Here is a 22,310-nt window from a genome sequence, read left to right on the forward strand (position 1 = left end):
CTCTGTGGTGTCACCTTTCTGCATGACAGAGGGAGAACAAAGACACCTGTTTTTCACTGTTGACATCACTAGAGGGAACAGTAGCCTTACAGCCACCTTCCTAATACAGTCTGATGAGAAAGCACACACACAAACATACTGTATACTACTGGATTAGGCAGCACACAAAAAGATTATGGTGTCACGTGGTAAGCCCTCCAAATGGTGTCTGCCAGTAACCTACTTCACCCTCTGAGCTATCCCATCATTCATTTGGAGTGGGCGTAGGCTCGTGCAGCATCACAAAGGTTCAGCTCCTCCCTGCTGTATCCTGGAGAGACAGACAGAGAGAAGGAGAGGGAGAGAGAGACAGAGAGAGGATCAGGGACGGATGAATTCCAGTCTGAATGAAGAAGGCAGTGTGTGCAAATGAAGAGGAGAGTGTGTGTGCATGTATGTGAGAGAGGACGAATCAGGGAGGGTTAGAGAGAGAGAGAGAGAGAGAGAGAGAGATTTAGGGGGGGGTGGGGGGGTTGTGTGTGTGAGAGAGACTGAGAGAGGAAACACAGGCAGGAGGAGGAAAGGGACATAAAGGGAGGAAGGAAAAGGGGGGCAGGAGGACAAGAAGACAAGAGGATCCAGATTAAGAAGAAAGATGGCTGAGCCGGAGCTGAAATCACGGAGCAGTCGGGAGAGCATTGCCAAGGCTGCGAGCCAGGAGAAGATGGGGGGTAGGTACAGTGCATGCTCACACTCTCGTAGATACCACATGGTGCAGGGCTGCATTAGTCCGCCATGCGCTCTGATGCAACATTGCCTGATGCTAAACCACACTCTGGCTGATGTTGCTATAGAGATGCATGATGGTGATTTTGGTGTGTGTGTGGTGTCTGAGGTGACAGGTGAGGAAATGTGACACATATTACACAAAAATTACCTTTGCATTCCTTACGAGTTCTGTATTGGTTGTCTAAATTTAACCTGATGCAGCGTGTGTTTATGAGGGAGAAGGGAATTACAGAGATGAGGTGTCATTCTTGAAAAAGAGGTTTTTAAAATTACCCTGATGAGCCTGCTGAACCTGTTTTTTAACATACAGTAGTCCACGCTACAAAGTTTTCCAAATTGCTGACACAGAATGTACTCTGCATCTCTCCTTTGTTGCTTGAAAGATTAGAAAAAAGTATTTTTTTCTTCTGTGTAGCCATATAGTTTGGTATTACATTTTATTAAAATAAACAAGTGACTAAAATGTCTCAAGAGAGAAAACACTGTCACTTCTCTCCGCTTTTCTTATGATCACTGATGCCACTAAACAACTGAATTTCAAGTGTGAAAGTGTCTTATCTGCTGTCCTCTCTCTATCAGCTCAAGCAGACCCAGACCAAGATGGTCTGATTATTGAGCGGGCAGCGTCTCCCTCTACACCCATGGCCTCTGCACCCACTGCCACAAGCCCTACGAGCGGCTCACCTGCCAAAGGGGAGAAGATCGAACTCAAGCGCAGCATCACCCTCTTCAACGGAGTGGGAATGATCATAGGGACCATCATCGGCTCAGGCATTTTCGTCTCTCCGACGGGTGTGGTAAAAGAAGCTGGCTCTGCTGGGCTCTCTTTGATCATCTGGTCTGTCTGTGGAGTGGTGTCTACCATGGGTGCCCTATGCTACGCCGAGTTGGGTACAACCATCACCAAGTCGGGGGGAGACTACACTTACATCCTGGAGGTGTACGGGGAACTGGCGGCCTTTCTGAAGCTGTGGGTGGAGATGCTCATCATCCGGCCGTCATCGCAGTATGTGGTGTCGCTGGTGTTTGCTACCTACCTTCTGAAACCTCTCTACCCGAACTGCACCGTACCCGACAGCGCTGCTAAGCTCATTGCTTGCCTGTGTCTTAGTGAGTAGGGGGTGTTGACTGGGGTTACTTTGCAGAATAATTGCAGAAACATTCTCTTTCTCTACAGGTGACCAATAATTAAAGATTCCAGGTGATTATTCCCTTAATTCCTGATTGTTTTGTGTCTTCCCGTCCCCTGTAGCTTCCCTGACGTTCGTGAACTGTATCAGTGTGAGAGCGGCCACCAAGGTACAAGATTTGTTCACAGCCTCCAAGTTGCTAGCTCTGATCATCATCATCCTCTTTGGCTTCATACAGATTTTCACAGGTGAGTCCTACTTACCGACAGACTGACAGACAGAGCAACTAAAACGTCCAGAATGACCTTATCATTCTATAATCTATACTTCATCGTGGTCTTATATCGTTGTAAAACTGTGCTGTATTCTGTGAATTCATTCTAAACACAAAGAAACCAGAAGAAGTGATACATATCTAACATTAATACATGATTTCATATCAACTGCATTACTATCTATCTATATCTATTTCACTACCTGGTATCACCATTTCCAATGTTGATACTAACATCTTGATCACAGCTTAAGTTGAGTGGACAAACTGGACAAAAAAGACAAACTGAAATTAAATATTGTGACCAACTCCAGTGCAAAATCCACTGTTTGTCAGCTGAGTATTCAGTCCAACTAAATTGAAAACACACCAGCTTATCATCACTTTCGTGTGAAAGAGAAACTGATTCTTGTTTGAAGTGTGTGTGATGAGTGAATACACTGATATGAAAATTCATAGTTTAATTATGATGGCTAAATTAATCCCTGATCATAATCTTTATTATTGTTGAAATAAAATGCATATCTTCAAACACTATTAAACTTCACTTTAATTAATTAAAAATCAACCTCACGATCAGTTTTTTGGTGTTGCTGCCTTTGCTTTACAGTTTTTAAAACCTTTTCAATAGATTTTTTCCATTGGCTCCTTTTTTGAAACTGAAGTATCATCATACTTTGTACTAAATCCTCTAAAAGCAGAAGTGTTGTTTTTTCTCTCCAACAACAAACATTGCTTTCTCCACCCTCCATTATGATTAGTATATATTTCTCAGCATGCAGCTGCGCACAATATGTTGAATTAAAGGGGCTCACACTTGTTTTCATTATTCATTGATATAATGATGGTGATAAAAATGTAAATTAAATAAATACTTTAACCCCTTGTAAGTTTTATGGAGGGATATAGTTAGTTAAATCAATTATTGTCTTCTGTCTCTAATGATCAACAAATTGTTGACTAACACTAATGAGCCCAACCGAGCAGACTGCCCTCCTTTCAGTTTGTTAGCACAGTTGTTGAGTCTGAACACAAGGCTTGTCTGTCTGCAGCCGTGTGATTGAGTCTGAGCGTGTGTGCAGCCATGTGCATGTGTATCTCTGCGGGTGAAGATGAACGCTGCTTGACATAATTAATTCCATACATGGCCCATCTATACAGTATTTATCTATAATATATATATAACAGAACATGATATAGTACATGTCATATGAGGGAAATAGTTTAGAATTATGAGACATTGATGATTGCTGCAAAAAAGAGACAATATCTCATCTTTCATTGTCCTTAAAGTTAATCACATTATGAACCGAAACAACCATAAATATATATACTGTATATATATATATTCCTTATCATGTCATTGTCCTAAAGATGGAGGTAGACAACCACTGCTGATGTGATGTCATGTGCAATACCAGCTCCATCTTGAAAAATAAGACATATATGTTTTCAAAACTGTAAAAACAAAGCAACTGAATCAGCTCCAGTCACGAAATTCAAAATGAAACAGGGCGGGAAGACAGCGTGGTCATCGTTTGCTCACTGCTACATCTGCTGCTCTCCCTCTTTTGCAAGACCACACCCACCACCATTGTGCTCCACACTGTGTTGCCATGGAAACTAGGCGGTGAAGCTTGCCGTCTGTTGTCACACTGTGGTCTTTCAGAGCGCAAAGAGAGAAGGACAGAGTGTGAAAATAATGCGTGTGTAATAGGCCTCACGGTAAGGAGAGTCATTAGCATTTGAAAGCGACAGGTAGAGTCATGCACATCCAAGACTTCTAGCACACACACACACTTTTGAACACACACACACTGGATTTTTGGTAGCTGCTGTGGATAAATGAGCGGACTGATTTTGACTGGTTTACACATCAAATGATACTTCTGCTCATTTTCAAATGTCAGCCAGGCCAGACCTGATTCTGTTTCCAGTACATCAAAGGAGATACTCAGACCAGGAGGCCAAGTGCTCAGACGGAGTCCCAACTGGCTAGTTGCTGGTTGAAAATGTCAAGCCTGTCAGCACACAGGCAGCAACAGTCTGACGCTGATGCAAGAAATAAAAAGTGACAGCAGCCAAGAATAAGAATCCAACAAATGTTTATGAAACCACATAAATCCTTCTCAACCTTCTCATTCAGTTGTTTCTGATTCCTCAATATCTTCTTCTTCTGTCTGTGTGTGTGCAGGTGACGTGCCGTACCTGACACCAGAAAAGGCATTTGAAGGGAGCAAACTGGGAGTTGACAATATTGTCTTGGCTCTGTACAGTGGTCTGTTTGCTTTTGGAGGCTGGTGAGGCATTTTTTCATGTAATTACAGATTTGAAATAGAAACCATATATCAAAGCTGCTAAATGTTTGCTCTTACAACACATTATACAATAAGTAGAGTCCCTAAAATACTTGTTTTTCTTGTTTTTCAGGAATTATCTGAATTACGTAACTGAGGAGATGATCAATCCAGAGAGGTGACTTAAATGTGAAGAAGGTTATTTTGAGGATTGTACAGACTCTCCTGTAAATATATGCCAACAGCATGACTATCCTCATCCATGACTGAGCTTGTTTATCACCAGTTGCATGGAGATACAACATACAGGGGCTTAAACAACAAACTGAACATGATAAGCATCAATGTTATTGCATTAGATTGGATCTAATCAACTTATTTTGTCGAACCCTTGTATGACGCCTGAAGTATGACTTTTTTTCAGAGAAGCATGTGATGCTTATGCTTTTAAATATTATATTATACTGTACAATCTAGCATGACTCATATCAGATCTGAAATTGTATGTTCACATGTGTCCTATTGGATTGCATGAAACTGAACACTAGTGTAATCACTGATGTCACTAATACAGAGGAACTAATTTGATGTTATTGGAAAATATGTTTGTAAGTGTTCTTTCCTCAAATGACCTTTGACCTTTACGCTCCGTAGGAACCTGCCCTTGTCCATCATCATATCTATGCCTATAGTGACGGTGGTGTATGTTCTGACCAACCTGGCTTACTTCACAACCATCTCTCCTCAAGACATGATCGATTCAGAGGCTGTTGCCGTGGTGAGTGTCATACTTCAGGTTAAGCAGACAATCAGCTCGTAGCTTGGTGTTGCAACCTAAAATTGGATGTATAGGTTGGTTTTGCTTTCATAAAGTGTGTGCTGCCTTCATATAAAGTATGTTACTAATATGTTATGGTGCTGTCTGGCAGAGCTTTGGGGAGTACCAACTCGGTGTGATGTCTTGGTTGATTCCTGTGTTTGTGGGACTGTCCTGCTTTGGAGCCGTCAACGGATCCCTGTTCACCTCGGCACGGTGTGTGTTTGCAAGTAGAGAATAAAACTGAAGGTTGATAGCATTTTGTTAGTGTAATGCAACATATTTCCAGTTTATACCATGAGTTTTTGGTGGGAAATAAAGTTAGGGATGTGTGTTTTTCATTTCTTTGCAATGATTAAGTTACAATCCAGTATCCTTTTTGGATAATGGACCCAAATGTTGGGAAGATATGAAGTTTCATATGATCGGAGGGTACGAGGGGATTGTTCCCAGACTTTCAGGCTGTTATTGGTTGGAAATTTTATATAGGCCAACTGCTTTATCACAAAAAAACATAACAATAACAGTAAGAGCTTCATCTCTTCTAGGTTGTTCTATGCTGGAGCTCGAGAGGGTCAACTCCCCGCTGCTCTGGGGCTTGTCCACACAGACCTCTTCACACCGGTGCCGTCCCTCATCTTCACAGTAAGACTCCCACTACTAACAGCAAAAATTTCACTGTTACTTTTATGTTTTAAAATAATTAGCACCATTTTTAAAAATCCTTTGTGCTAAATTTGCCCAACAGCCTATAATGACACCCAGTAAGGTCATGGTAAATAAAAGTGCATTCATATATGACCTTTATGGGCATCAAACTGCAACCAGAGAACTGCAACAACAAATTTTTGAGCAGTTGAATATATTTATCTGCTAAAAGGAGTACAGGCCACAAATCTGTTCTGAGAGCTCTAAATATAAGCATTTGGTGAATTACTTTACAGTAATTGTTATTAGACAAAACCTGCTTTGTTCTATATGACACAGGCTTTGCTCTAAAACCTTATTAATTGCACATGCCCATGTAACATCTATCTGAAGGTGAGGCTACTGAAGCTAGTTACAACTCTTTGAATACTCACATTACTATTTAGCACATATTCCACAAAAATCACCCTTAAAATATCTTTGAAGTGTATTTGATTATATACTAATACAATCTTGTGTTTCTTTTCCCTTTTCACAGTGTTTGCTGTCCATGTTATACGCCATCTCTCAGGACATCTTCTCTGTCATCAACCTCTTCAGCTTCTTCACCTGGCTGTGTGTTGGTATGGCCATTGCTGGCATGCTCTGGCTGCGCTTTACCAAGCCCGACCTCAAAAGGCCAATTAAGGTAGAGCACTCATGGCTGGGAAGTTGTATTACAGGTGGTAAATGCTTGTTGCACTGAAGATCTATTTGTGAAAAGTCATTTTTAAAGTATTTGAGGCCCGTTGAAAAGTCTAAAAGTGACACAGGACCATGTTTCTACAGCACGTATCTGAACCTTTGCCAGTTTCTTTGTCTGCCCAAATCATCAACATTTCTCCTGGTTTCATAAAGCGTCCAGTGTTTTTAATGAAAGCACCATTGTATCTCTACTCTTGTTAATGGTTGGAAGCAGAACCATACTGGGTTTTCAGAAAAGGAAGGAGTGATGTTTACACGAATACATGGCTCTTTGTTTCTGTTTCATCATGGGAATATTACTTTTAGTTGACCAGAGTCTTTCATCTCTCCTTTGAGCCTGAGTGCTCTCAGCCCATTTGCTTTATATGATGAACCTCCAAAAAGGAATAAATGGAGCTTTCTTCTTTGTGCGGAAACAATTCATGAAACAAGACAGGTGTCAATTTCTTAGATCTAAATCCAGAGTGTCTGACAGGGCAAAAATACATTTGGCTTCATTAGCTGCTGATGCTCAGCTTACCCTTTAAATGGATTACAATATGATTACAATCACTGGTGGTTGTAACTGTTTTAACCGATGATGTGATATTATACACAAATAACATAATTTAGCAAATACCTTCAATTATTTGCATCACTATCAGCTATCATCAGCTAAATAAATGTTCCATTATTATAAAATCATAATGCCATGATGTGATGTTTTTACATTATTCAATATATGGTATCTATAGGTTTGACATATATGGTATCTCAAGGTTTGATTACATTCCCCAAATATTTAGAGATACATGTTTAGTGTTACACATTATTATATTACAAAAGGCACCAATTTTGTATGAGGAGGAAAACATTACCTGATAAATGTGCAGTATTTCATCTACTCTATTCATTTCTAACTGGAACAGACGGCTTCATCTATTTTGCTTTCTTTCTGCAGGTGTATCTGTTCATTCCTGTGACTTTCGTTTTGGGCTGCGTCTTCATGATCGCTGTTTCCTTTTGGGCTGCTCCGTTTGAGTGCCTGGTAGGCAGCAGCATTATTCTCACAGGCATCCCGGCATACCTACTGGGCTACAAGTGGAAGAAACCCCACGTAGTCAAGAAGATGCTTGGTGAGTGAGACATTTTTGTTTTTTTTTATAGCGTCTTTGTCTATTTGTTCAGGCAAGGCTGGAGAGGTATTTATTACAGTTTGTTATGAAATTCCTGCAGCTGTGGGCACTGATACATTCAGTTTGTTTGTGTAGTCAGTGGAAAAGAGTCAAACCGAGGTGTCAGTCTGATATTTAATAAAACCTGACAACATTTGACCTGTGGTAACCTGGCAAAGGAAAACAGACTGGGTTAATGTGATGGGTTGTTTCTCCTCAGAAATCTTCACCATGTTCTGTCAGAAGATCTTCATGTCTGTTCCTGAGGAGAGGGAGCAGCATGAGGCGGCTGAGTAATTCTGGACAGACTCTGAGACAAGATGAAGAACTGAGTCAATATTTTCGTCTGAACATTCTTGACATGTTTACATTCATTCACTTTTTCCTTGTGATTTGGCTACAGCAGTTTTTATCTTTTTTTTTTAAACAAACCTTTATTTAACCAGGCAGGTCATAGTGGAACGAATTGGTATTTACAAGGGCGTCCTGGCAATCTTGGTAAAGGAGGGTTTACATGAATGTATGCGCTTGTGTACGAAGTGTGTAAGCTTATTTTATGAAAACTACAATGTTTAAAATGTCTTCAAAAATCTTAGTTAGATTTTGACATTTAGACATTTTCACAGCTTTTATCCTGATGCTGATTATATCTCCTTTAATATTAGAACATGTTGCATGTTCAGTAGTTAATGGAGAGTCACGCTTTGATCTTAAAGTAATTATATATTAATAAGTGTATTAATTGTGTACTGCAAACAGCAACAAAAAGAAACTGCATATGATATAAATATGATATGACCTAAAACCTACAAGTTTATTGTTCACCTAAAGTTTACAGATGAGTAGTTCAGAGGGAAAACACTTTTTACTTTTCTATACATTTACCTTTAACTAACAACCAAACTAAACATAGTTTATCATAGTTCACAGTTTAATAGATTATGGAAGATAATGACTTGTTAAAACTTTAGCTACAATGAATGATGTATGGACTAATTTGAGGGAGAAAAAGACCTCACATAGGACACAATTACTGACACTGTACAGTGCATAAGGTCAGGGTTGGAAGACAAAGTGGTTAAACTAACATATAGCTGACTACATTATACTTACATGCTACTAACATTTGTGTAATTTCCATATTTGTATTAGTTTTGTATCCGTTTGTAAAATGAATCCACATGTTCTGGGACACGGCACTGTCTCAATGCACAAACTACAGTGAGATAAAATAGTGTGTGTTTCCTGACGATGTGTTGCTGTGAATCAGGTGTGTTTGTTGTACAGTTTATTCTCTGTCAAGCTCAAACCATTTCAGTGTCAGCTCTCCATATGTGATGATATTTGATGAAATGACAGTGGATACCAGCATCTGTTTGTGAGCCATTATAAAGACCTATATAGATGTCATCCTAGTAGTTGTACATAGTAAACTCCATTGTAGTGTCAGTGTTTTGTATTGCATGTACCTATTATCCGTGCCAGCCATGTCGGTGCTGATATTTCAGTTTTTTTGGTTTTATTGTCATTATTGGACCAGAATGAATGTTGCAATTTTAGTGTTTAGGTACATTACTGGGAAATGTACCTATAAAAACCATTAACTAAATAGCTGAAATTTTCTCAAATTTCTTTGCAAATTAAAATGTTTGCAAAAGCTCTAAAACTACACTCAAGATGCAAGAGGTAAAAACAGATAAAAATGAAGGAGGATAGAAGTTGTTTGAGTTAGGAAATGTTTCTGGATCTAGCACAGAATAAAGTAATAGTGTCTGTAAACATCAGCCATTGGTAAGTGGATTGTCAGCCTGTACTCATTTCATTGTGTGCTGACAGTCCAAGCAACAGACAGATGAGTGCTGTTCTTCCATCATAAATGGAGTTAAAGTGTGTCATATCGGCAGGCGGCAGAACGAGGGAAAAACTGATAGAGAAATGACCACAAACATTTTTATTCTCTTAGTATCAAAATCTTTTTTTTTTGTGACAGTAGATGAAATGTGCTCCTTTGAGAAACACAACCACTCTTCAACCACCATTATGAAGTAGGCATCTTAAACAAAATGGACAGTGATGAATTAAAGTTTCAAAATGCTTCATGTACCACCATGGAAATGAATTAACATGTAGGCGGAGAGGGAAACACCACCCTAAAGCAGTTAATGTTTACAACAGATTTCAAGAGGAATTTGATTTTTAACATAAAGCACCTTTTCCTCTTCATGGTTTATCCATCTTCAACAAAGTCAGATAGTTGCGAGCGCAACAGTAGACAGCACAATGCTCGGAGAGAGAATAATATATGTGCCCTTAAATCTGATAAAAACACAGAGCACATGTGTCTAAAAAATGCTACAATCAAGATAAATGATTCCTGCAGGCACCATCATATATTTTATGTTATACCCAACATGCTGTATCTATGTGCACAAATTATTACTGTACATAAGAACTGATAATGCCTTTAATGGTGTTTGCCTACTGAAATGTTATGGAGGAAAACTCTAATAGCATATTTTTAATCTTAAAAATGGAAAGTACCTCTGTGAGTTATTGTAACTGTTATATGTCAGTGACCATGGCAGGTACATGTAACAATAAAAATATTTTTGTTCAACCTTTGCCTGGTTGTTTGCGTTTGGTAAAGCATATATAGTCAACAAAACACATGTTCTTCAGAGAGTTAAAGTCTGATTTCTCATTGCTGTGTAAATGAAGTGGCCTACTACACTTGCATCAATTCACAAAAGGCCATCCGCCGCCTCTCTGCAGATAACGCTTTCAAATGGAAAAGTGATCCCAAAACACAAGATAGCTCCTAATCCAAATGAGGATGTTTCACAAGCACGATTTTCTCCAAGCGGCGTTATCATCTCAGCAATCAAGTGTTTGTGTAGTGATCTGTATGAAATGCTCTGTCCTTTCTTATTTGTCTAGTCTTGTTTGTTGGCTGTCAGACAATGATGCTGCTGATGCCTGTGCTGTCAGGAGAGTTCATATCCGTCCGAAGAGGAAATGAGAGGGTCTGATGGCAACTGATGGCAGCAATATCAGAGCTGCTGGAGACAATATTAGTGATGGGAGATCGGACAGGCAAAGAGCCAATATTGCAGATGCATTAAGTATTTTGATGCATCAAGCAGTGATGTGACCAGCTTGTACAGTTTGTGCAATGATAAATCAGCACACAGGGTAAAGCTCAGCTTCAGTGGTTTTAACTGGGCAGATTCTGGACTCAAATCTAATATTAAAGCAGGTCTACAGGACTTTCGTTGTTGTCATGAAAAAGTACACATAATTAAAGATATGAAAGGTAGTTTCTTAAAGCAGGAGTTAGTCAGATAACATCAAAACATACTGTGTTTATTATTTGCAATCCTCAACATGCATGCAAGGCCCAAAGTGCCACATAAATGGTAAAACAAAAGCAAAGCAGCGGGAAGATGGAAATGTAAAAGGGAAAAGATATCGGCCTTCAAATTGCCTGATTAAAACTCAGTTATTTATTTCTCTTTTAAAGCTACACTTTCAAGTTTGTTTTGAATTACCATTATTAATTTACACATTGGTTTATCTATTTTTAAATGATGTATTTATTGATTGCTTTATGTTGTTCTTTTGAACCCTTTTTTAAATTCACCCATTATTGATGGATTAATACTGTAAATAAATTATTTTAATAATGCTTTTAAAAATTATGTTTTTATTTTTTTCCATTTATTTATTTACAGATTTAAGTAAATAAGACTTTAATAATAAGATTTTCATGTCTCCTGGCTAGCTTTCTGCCTGTGAAATAGCCCCTGGGCAAAACTATATCTGCATGGAGTTTCAATTATTTATAAGTAGCTGAGGTGAGATTGACTCCAATTAAATCCAAAACACATAATCAACATCAATCTTTACCCATAATTTAGTTGGTTATATCAAGCCTTCATCTGCTTTTCATAATATAACATAACATAACATAACATAACATAATTCTGCCAGCGAGGTGAAATAACTCCACTCATTGAAAACATACAGTGCAAAGAGAGATAGAAACCTGGTGCAAAATAATCTCATATGACAAATTCCTCCTCAGCTTCTTTTACAATAAAATATCATTACAATTTCATGGCTTAATAATAGAATAAATTACTTTTTTGCACAGTTGATGGTCAGTTTCAGCAGCCTTAAAATGGGATAATATAGATCAGCATATTGTGTGTTTTCTCTCATCATAGATCTAATCATGGTTTCTAGTTCTGAAACAAATAAAATGTATGTAGATGTTTTCTTTTGATGTTTGGACCAGAGACTTTCCACCAGCACTAGATGTGACCAGCAGATGGGGATAGAGGAGCATCAATGGTAAAGAGATCCAGCTCACTTTACTGCTGTCTAGCAGTTGTAATCAGCCATAAGTGTTTTATAGACAACTCAATGCAACATCTGTCTTTACAGTTATGTAAAGTGTTAAATCCTCCATTTCCCCCTCATTTCTTTGCATTTAAAGGATTTCCTGTTCCAATTTATAAATCTATAATTCTCCAGTGTTCATTTTATATTTTTTCTTATTTAACCAGCAGGTTACTTTCATTGAGAGCAATACTTTCAGTTTTCAGGAGCGCACTGCTCACTTTGACAGTGGCAAGACTACCTTGCTCAAGGGCACATCAGTGATGGTAATGAGGAGGAGGCAAGCACATTTGATGTTATTAAAACATATCAGTGATACACTTCAGTGACAGTCTTATTTAATGGAGTTTAACAATTTTGTAACCCTCTTTGCGTTTTTGTACAATGCACAATGTGGTGAATTTTATGAATCAACTCTAGGGGGCACTGCGTCATCGTCATCATCATGTAGAGAGAGAGCGAGAGACAAGGAGAGAGGGAGAGAGGGAGGGAGGAGGGGGAAGGATGATAGATTCCATTTCTATTCTACCTTTAATCCAACTGTGAAATTCAAAAGTAAAAGGCAGTCCTTTTTTTCTTCTTATGTAGTCCTCTGAAAGACCGTGTACTGCTGCATCAACTTTGAGTTTCATCATCACACCTTATAACCAAAGAAACAAAAAGAGCCAGCGGGCAGAAAAATGTTGCTTGATATACTATATTGATTATGTCTGACGTAAAAGAAAAGAAAATGAAAAAAATGAAAAGGTTAAAGAATTTTAAATGATGGTACAGTGGGAGTGAAGAGTGAAGTCCTCCTCACCTAATGAGCCACGTGACAGCAGTCACATCAACTTCTACAACATCAAAGATATTATTCCTAATTAGCCTTAGACACATGCAGGGGAAATGCAAAGTTATGTTTGTAGGATATCAGGCGATCAGATCACTAATGAATGTGTTGAGATTCAGTGCAAACGGATATCCAAATAAGTACAAACATGCACGTCTCCACTTTAAACATTTTATTACAGACAAAAGAAAACAAAAGAAGTATTTGTGACACAAAATGAATCTAATGCTGGTACAGCGGTATTGCACCAACAACAATTTCTGAAAAAATATTTATTATTCTAATAATCATGTTGTTTGAATAATAATAATAATAATAATAATAATAATAATAATAATAATGCACCCTGATGAAAATAAGCCAAAATGGTACTTCATATCATTCATAAATAGATGTGAAACCTGCAACCAAATTAAATAGAATGACCATATTGTAAAACAAATGATATTCAACAAAACAAAATGGGTTCTCTCATCACTGGCTTTACAAATTAAAGAAGTACATTTGGCAGGTTTATACACAAAATTAAAATATCTACTCCCATGACCGCTCCTCTGAAACGCAAATCCTGCTACAGTGAAAAAACAAAATATCTTAAGAATTTTTTTTTCTTCACAAAAAATGATAAAGATGAGTTCAACACAATTCTAAAACATCTAATAAAACTAGTCAAAAACTTTAAAACCCACTGTTTTTTTTCTTTAGTAACATTTCACATTTAGCAACTTTTTTTTTTTTTATTCACCTGTACAAGTGGTGTCGGGACTACGGGTAGGTGGGCAGGGTTACAGGTGGGGGGCGGTCCCTACTGACCAAGAGGAGGAGGAGCTAAAAGGAGAGGTTTCAATCTTTGACCTCTACAGTTCGGTAACGTCCTGAGGCCGCGTGGAGAGAGTGACACCCTCTATCAGAGCTCCGCCAGTAAAGGAACCACTGGAGGAAACGTTTTTCAGTCCTTGCATTTCTCTCTCTCTCTCTCTCTCTCATTTGGAGAGAAACAAGACCAGTGAACACAGTTTCAACACAAGTTTTAGTGTGTGTATTCCCTCACTGAATCTGCCTGCACGAAAATCACAAAACCAAACAAAAAGAATGTTAAAATAAAAGAAAGCAAGGGACTGCAGCTAAATACACACATAAGAGGGATCCATTTTGGTGATATTTACAATCACTCTGTGAGAAATAAAGGAAACGAGGAAGTCCTTTACTAGGGGCAAAGATGATTTACAAATGTCATGAGTTTGTGACTATCTTCATTAAAATGTTGCTTTGCTTACACTCAGTCAGGGTGGTTCAGTCTGTCCTGAAGTACATCCACCCCTGCTGAGGTGACTATATTCTAGTTTCCTGCGTTAGCTTTTCTACCAGAGACCCCTACGCTTTGAGTATGCTTAAAGCATTTCATCTCCCCAATGAGGGCAGTCCATGGCAAACACACAGTAATGGAGTGAAGAGGAGAGAAAGCATCTTTAAAGAATTCAAAACAAAATGAGAAGACATTTTTTTTTTTTTTTTGGTCTTCATTCCAGTATGTTGGCATGAGCTTAAAGCTCACTGCCCCCACAAAAAAATTGAAAGTTCACTGATAAGGAAAGAAAAAAAAAAGCAAGAGAAGTGCCTCGGGCTTCTGGCCGATCTAAGTGCTTGGCAAACAGGTGAAGTTACTGTAGCAGTCTTTGGGATTTTCAAAATCCTTCAGATAAAGAAAAGAAAAACAAAATGGTGTAGAAGCAGATATATCGATGACGTTGTTATGTTGGAAATCTCCCTGGAGTCTGACATTTGGAGGTGTTTCAACTTCAAGTGAGGTAGAGAGGCTTGTCCCGAGCTCCCATGCCACTGCTGAGGGAGAAGAAACAGTATTAATGTATGTCTGGATGTATGGATGCATGTAAACACAATGGTATTCTGACTACTTATTCAAATCAAGGGTCTAAGGACAGAGGATGTTGTAGTTCTGCACAGAATGTAAAGCTCCTGAGGCAAATTTGTTATTTGTGATATTGGGCTATACAAATAAAATTGACTTGACTTGACTTCATGTATTAACTGTATGTTCATCCTTTATTTCACTAGGAAATCCCAGTGAGATTGCGAAATCTTCTTCAAGGAAGCGCTGGCTAAGAAAGCAGCTCCAAAACAAACATAAAAGCTGTCGACAAACAACAGACATCATTCAGCATTAAGAGGAATGAAGAAGTCAAAATTTGCAGGCACTTGAAATGTCAAATACAGTCTGTTCTCCAGTTATCTTTACAGACACACAGGAACCGATTCATTGCCCTGCAAAACTCCAAACTACAATGATCTGAAACTGAGGGAGAAGGTTTAAGCAAAGACTCAATCTATTTCAAGGAGCGTCAAACATGATTTGACCCAAGCATGATCCCGTTTGACATACAGATGAATCAGTTCTAAATACAGGAGATACTGATTTCCAGCTCCACTGCCTCTTGGAATAGCAACACCAAGTTTCAGGTGTGAGACAAAACTACATTCCTCTTGCACCTGCTTGAATAGCTTGATTCAATAAGGCAGTGTGTGCTGAGCGAAACACAGGGAAACTTAATTGGATGTCACACTTTTTCCAAGCCCGGTAATAGCATTGTTCTACAGCTGCATTACTCATTTCAATTTCAAGGAGATGCTTTGCTTTAGCAGGGAAATCACAGTTTATGATTAATGCTATCTGAGTCTCTGAGTGTGAAAGTGAAGTGGTTTAGAGCAACTCATTTGGAAAATGAGTAACTGTAAGACAACTACTTAATATTCTCACCAATCAAATGTCCCTGATTGCATTTATAGCGGGGCAAAAAATATCTTTTGGTGGCTACTTTGATGTGATTCCGTGTGATTTCTTCTTGTTTTGTTCACACAAAATTCCCTACTAACACCACACACTACTGAGACAGATGTGATGAGCTTACCCGCAGTGGTTGGGTCCACAGTCCCTGTTGCAGTACTCGCTATCCCAGTCAGGGTTCTGGCCATGCACTGGGTTGGGAGCCCCTGGAGACTGTGAGCCCCCGACACTGTTCTGGTAATCAGCCTGAATATGGGAGAATCCCTGTGGATCAAAGAAGAAGGGAAGAGGTTACATCGTCCTAGCTTTGCGATGGGCGGCCATTAGAGTTTGCTGAGCTTTGAGACTGTTTAAATCCAAATGTTGTGTGCGTTTCTTTGTCTGTTTGAGAGTGTGGACCAGAAATAGCACTTTTTCTCTCTCATCACTCTCATTGCATGTTTAAAATCGGTCTCAAAGTCACGCAGAGCTTGCACTGACATGATACCCCCCTGCTGGATTTGAGACATTTTAGACTCGGAAGGAAAGGAGAAAATTGTTGGTTTGACACTTAAATGGCTAAAAAAGGTTTTAAAAAATATTTTCTACAGAATCTGCTTTGATCTTCTTCCTTTAATTGCTAAAAATGTGATTGAGACCTTTTTTTTTTACCATACAATGAGATGAAAAACATTTGACAATATTTAAATGTACTTTATAAATACTATAAATATAGATATACAGTAATTAGTAATGTGATTACAGGTAATAATCTCTGTACATTCTGCACACACTTTATAAGGTGATTATATGAGGGGCTTTAACAGATGTATGTATTTCATCAGACCAACCTGTTGGCTGAGAGGAGGGGAATGCAGAGGCGCCTGGAGCCCCATTTGGTGTGAGATGATTGGCTGCGACTGCTGCATGCGGATTGGCTGGTTGAGCAGGGAGCTCTGGTGCAGGGAGAGCTGGGCGTGGGGGTGCAGAGGTGGGCTGATCTGGAAGGGAGCTGGGGGAGAGGCACTCATGCTGGGTGGCAGCATCTGGGATTGGCTGAGGGTCTGGGCCAGGGTGTGGCGGGGCGGCCCGGCATAGCTCTGGAGGTCCGACAGTGGGAAGGAGCCCGGCGGGCCCAGGTAGGGTGAGGAGGGCTGGGGGGGCACGCTGTACAGGGGCTGCTTCGGGGGCAGCAGGTGGGAGGGCTGGCTGGTCTGCTGGGCACTTTTTGGTTCAGTGTCATTATATGTCTGTGAATGAAAAATACATCATTTTATTAAGATAACAATCACTCGCTTAATGACGTGTAATCTGATCGGAAACCCTAAACATACCGAAATAACTCATTACTCATCATTCATTAAGCTCTGATCATAACACATCACTGCTCTCATTTTAATAACAGCATACATTACACTTAAAAACAAAATTCAGTCTTTTTCCTGTATCTTAGGGGGAAATTCCGTTATTTGTCAATCTGAGTCTTATTATGCGGAAATATAACTCAGTTGACAAGATGACCAGGAAGTGGCTGTTTTCTATAAGGGTACAGGGATTTCCAGTAGTCTGCATTTCTAAAATCTTTATAGCAAGTTATCATGATGAGTAGTCATAACAGATAAATTATTTAGATTAACACCCAGGTTAAGCAATATCAAAATTTCCCATTAACTTTTCCCCACTGCCCTCAAATGAACTGGTTGATTCTGTCTAAATTTTGCGTCGGCGGCTTCACTAGAGAGCTGCTTGTCTTTTCTCGCCTGGTGCACAGCTATCCAATACAGTTTTAACTGGACAGATGACACTCAAAGCTCCCAACAGCAAATCTTTTTCATTATATTGATGCCCACTGTGTAATGAAACTGTATATATTTAATTTTCAGTCTATCTTTAGCTTGACAGCTTTCACTATTTATTTTGCACTACTTCACACACACTTGTGTAGTCAGGCTGACAGATGGGTAAAACAGGATTGAGGTTGAAAAGGGGGCTGCAATACTTTAAAGGAAAAACGCCACAAAACTCCACCAAACATCAAAATCACCCAAACTTGACTCCGGACAGTATCACTCTGAGCAGGTGCAGCACCCACAAAATACCCCACCTTCACCCCCCAACCCCACCACACCCTCTCGAGGCCCCTATGATGAGCTGTCAGATTGCTCATCTCCAGCCATCAGTGTTGATTAGAAGGTAATGGAGCCCATTTGTATGAATAGAGCTGGGGCCGAGGTAATGATCAATAGACACCTTGACAGATAGATGGGAAAAGGAGAGGGACACACACACACACACACACACACACACATGCAGGACCCCAGGCAGAGAAATGAGGCTGTTTGCTTGCAGAACAAATGGAATGACAAAAGGAATCTTCCCCACACTACATTGTGTGTTGTTAATACAAGACGGCACTAAACAATGCAATCCAAAGCCCTCTCCTGCTTTTCCTTATTCCCCATGCTGCTATGCGGGTTTATACAAGACGCCATCATTCACTGGGCAAAAAAGATGTCATAGATTTGAATTAGCGGGAAGGTGTCAGGGGTGGAAACAGCAGCAAAGCCAATGATTGCTTGCATTAATTTGGATCTACTTCCTGTTGTAGATGATGAGATGGTGCAAATCGATGATCTAATGCGTGACACAGGTGTCTGTTGTTTGGAGATAAATTCAGGGTTTGCATTTTCTAGGTACATATGAAATAGAGCTAAATCTGATCGCATGTATAGCACATGTGAGAGCAATCATTTTCTGTCCTTCATCCCTCATAGATGTTATGGCCATATGCTTGTGCGCTCTGATTGGCTGAACCCTCCCCCAACCCTATATCACCATACCAAGTATAACACCCAACCCCCAGCATCCGCACCCTATGGAAATCAAGTATTGTTCCAAATATGGTCTGCTCTTTTTGCATCAGATGCCCCCACCACCACCACCACCACCACCTCATCCCAAGGAAGCCCTGCCCAGCCCATTAGCAGGGATTTTCCATCCAATCCATCATCAGTCTTAGCCAGGGCCTGTGTGTCATAAGCGTTACCTTGGAAACCAGACTGGCTCGGTACGCGGCCAAGGCTTTCAGGTACTCTTTCTTGGCCGCCTCGGTTTTCCTCTTGTAACCCTGTGAAGAAAAAAAAAAGGAAAAAAAAATCAAAACAAGAGGCTTCGGGTGAGAGGAGAGGTTGACATGCTCATAAATGTGCACACACACACACACACACGTCTGTCTCTCAATATACACACACGCTTTTTATCTCAGTCTAACACTTCTTAAACACATCCTGCACGCACACATGCACAGTCACAAACACACACACACACACACGAACATGTCCTTAATGTTTCCCTTTCCATCAGAGCCAATGGTACAGAACACCTCTATTTCCTCATCACAGCACTAATACTCCCTCATCTCAATGTGTCTCCCTCTATTGTAGCAACACATCATTTCCATTCCAATCCACCTAGACAAATGAACTGGAACTTCTCTCTCTCTCCCTCTCTGCTTTTAGCTCCACAATAACACTCCTATCAGCACACTGACATTAGTGATACACCAGAATGGTTGTTGTCATTTCGCACATTAGGATAGCGATCCCTGCCTGTGTACAAGTTTTGTTTGAAACTGCCTTCTGTATTGTTACAGTGATGAACGAACCTCTGTTGTCATACAAGTAACTGCTGTTTGCATAAAGATTGTGGGTTTATGAATGCATATGGATGCGTGTTTGTGTGTGTGTGTGTTTGCACGAAGGCATTTTTTACTCTAATAGGCACATAGTGTCTGTGTAGGATGTAGCAGAGTGTCTGTAAATAGGGCTATTATCTATAAGGGCTACAGGCAGAATCATGTCTATTATGCAAAACAAAAAGGAAAGAGAAGTGTCTTTGTTAGTGGAAAAATTAAAGTACTTATGTTTTGTACTGTACCTTTTTCGATACTACTGCATTTGGTGCTGATACCAGAACGATACTTTTATTAATATCTTATAAACATGCTTTTTCTAAAAAATCCCCTTTTCATATAGCAAAAGAAGCCAAACTTCTCAAATGTTAAATGTTGCCTAAATGCAAACAGTCATTGAAGAACTAAATAAATTGCTGAAAACAAAAAAAAAAACAACAAAATTTTGATTGAAATCAAAAACATCAGATGAAAGAATAAATAAACAAAATTACAAATCTGACAAGAAATTCAATACCAGCGATACTTGCTGCTATATAGACACATTTTGGTCGGTACAAAAAAAGTATTGAGGTTCGATCCATCGTCCTATTTTAGAGCTTGATGTGCATCCAGTGGCGCCTTAATGCACGGGCTAACTGAGGCTTAAGCCTTGGGTCTCGGGCCTTCAGGGGCCTCATGAGACATGAGCCAAACAACCCAAAAACACAGTAAACGATGCAGGATAGTAAGCTACCTGTGATGCAGGTGTGGACACTCTTTGTAAAAACATGATTTACGTCATTACATCATGTTTGAATGTGGCGGAGCAGTGCAACAGCAAAAGTTTCCATTCAGCTCAGTGGCTGTGTTTGCTTGTCAAAGTAAAGATATTGAAAAGGACTGGAATGGACATGGAGGAGGACTTTGTGGTAGAAGTGATTAGTTAAGTTGTTAACTAAGAAAAACACAGATTAGCGTGTATTGAAATCTCATGAAAGAAAAATTAAGGTATTCACGAGGACACTACATGTTTTCTTGGTGTTTTCAACAGCTGCTGTCACTGCCGAGCAACCATGACACACTCACTAGTCACAGTCACTAGTAGATCCGAAACACTGGCCTACTTGGCTGATAATGTAGTTTTGTCTTGACTTATTGTTGACGTCTTATTTTGCTGAGTTTCATATTCTGTTTACTGATTAGGAGGGCATTTACTATTTGTAAATGGTTTGAGGTTTCTACCCGTTAAAGGGGAGTTTTTCCTTGCCGCTGTCGCCAAGTGCTTGCTCATGGGGGAATTGTTGGGTCTCTGTAAATTAAAGAGTACGGTCTTGACCTGCTCCATGTGAAAAGTGCCCTGAGATGACTTTTGTTGTGATTGAGCGCTATATAAATAAAAATTAATTGATTGATTGATTGACTATTTGTCGCTGTCCATTGACACAACGTGCTGAATTCATGCCTCGGCATACTGTGATGAAGGTGTGCACTTGGAACGGGGGAGTCATTAATGTTAAGGCACCCTGTGTGCATCCTTTATCACTGATGTTCCACACTAAGAATTAACTTCTTGTAAAATATACAGTAGTGCTTTTAAATGCACAGCATGCACTAGAACATTGTCTTTACACAGTATCCTTTCTTAAAAATAAATTTTGCTCATCCCAAGAGGATTGCTAATAGCAGAAGAAGCTAACAGTCATGGTTTCATTTGGAGTTGAATATCCACAAGGCAAAACAATATGACCTCCTATAACTCCTTCATCATTAGCATTTCCTACCTATTAGTGCTGAGCTGAAGATGACGTTAAGTAGCAACAAAAACAATAGACTGCTCTTCCTGGATAGCCAAGATGCCCTTCAGCTAAATCCAAGGACGAGACGATAAGGAGGTGGGGTGGGGTGGGGGAGGCACTAATTCTGTATTCTAGGCAGGATCAAAATAGCAGGCGAGAGATATAAATAAAGAGAGTGGAAATGAGAACTTCACATATCCCTGCTTGTCAGAGGGCCAATGAAGATGCATGGTGTGGAGGCATCAGCTATGGAGGCTGGAGGGACACAGGAAGTGTGGACTCTACCTGGGTCTGTGGGAGTTTTGTTTTGGCAAAGAACCTGATTTTCACTTTTTCCACTACATATTTTTGGAAAACACTTTTTAGTTTTGATGGACGCTGTACTGCTGGAAAAACTCATGTGACAGTTGTAAACAAGTAGAACACGGACGAGGGTTTGTGTGTATCTGTGTGTGTGTGTATAAATATAGGATTGTTTGCTTTTGCAGGGGTGTGCTAGCATGTGGGTATGCTTGTATTTACCCACTGCATAACATATCAGTCCTAGACTCCTGAAATTTCCCCAGGTGTGTTTATATTTTTCCCACATTGACCATTTCTTGCCTGTAAAATGTCCAACTTTGTTAACACAGACTGTTTATGGCAAAGAATACTCATCCACCTCCCCTCCTTCTCTTTGCTAGAATTAAATTTAGAAAGAAAATCATTTTAATGAGAGTCAGGGGAGTAGGGATAAACGGATGGATTATCTTTAGAAAGAGAAGAACTAGCTCATTAAGGTGAGCTGTATCTCACAGCAATGTTCTGGTAATTACACAGCGCATAATGCCAAGGAAGGGCTGCTCGCCTGCTACAGCACACACACCATCTACTGGTGCGACCAGATTGTGAATGTGTGTGTGTGTGTGTGTGTGTGTGTGTGTGTGTGCATGTAAATTGTTCCTTTGTGTGTTTGTTCATTTAATTTGATGGCAAACATTGTCTGTGTAAGTAT

At 39.7% G+C, this 22,310-nt stretch overlaps 2 protein-coding genes across 3 annotated transcripts in view; one reads left to right on the top strand and one right to left on the bottom strand.

Annotated features, from left to right (window-relative positions):
• The first annotated feature begins 613 nt into the window (after positions 1–613).
• LOC121895789 (large neutral amino acids transporter small subunit 1-like) lies at positions 614–10,299 on the top strand. The gene is made up of 11 exons (XM_042409241.1): positions 614–710; positions 1,348–1,878; positions 2,021–2,146; positions 4,367–4,472; positions 4,603–4,647; positions 5,124–5,247; positions 5,399–5,502; positions 5,835–5,931; positions 6,473–6,622; positions 7,619–7,793; positions 8,053–10,299. Exons 1-11 carry the CDS (start codon positions 635–637, stop codon positions 8,127–8,129), a joined length of 1,611 nt encoding a protein of 536 aa, XP_042265175.1. The 5' UTR covers positions 614–634; the 3' UTR covers positions 8,130–10,299.
• Positions 10,300–13,222: 2,923 nt separating this feature from the next.
• Positions 13,223–22,310, bottom strand: part of LOC121896372 (thymocyte selection-associated high mobility group box protein TOX-like) — an 81,796-nt gene continuing 72,708 nt past the window's right edge. For both annotated transcript variants that reach the window (XM_042410216.1, XM_042410217.1), the window contains 4 exons: positions 18,894–18,974; positions 16,699–17,097; positions 15,993–16,132; positions 13,223–14,907 (listed from right to left, as the gene is read on the bottom strand). In XM_042410216.1, coding sequence (XP_042266150.1) covers positions 14,865–14,907; positions 15,993–16,132; positions 16,699–17,097; positions 18,894–18,974 — 663 coding nt within the window. In that variant the 3' untranslated portion in view covers positions 13,223–14,864. The remainder of the gene's footprint in view (positions 14,908–15,992; positions 16,133–16,698; positions 17,098–18,893; positions 18,975–22,310) is intronic.

The sequence above is a fragment of the Thunnus maccoyii genome, chromosome 4, assembly GCF_910596095.1.
Source record: "Thunnus maccoyii chromosome 4, fThuMac1.1, whole genome shotgun sequence".
NCBI classification, from domain to species: Eukaryota; Metazoa; Chordata; class Actinopteri; order Scombriformes; family Scombridae; genus Thunnus; species Thunnus maccoyii.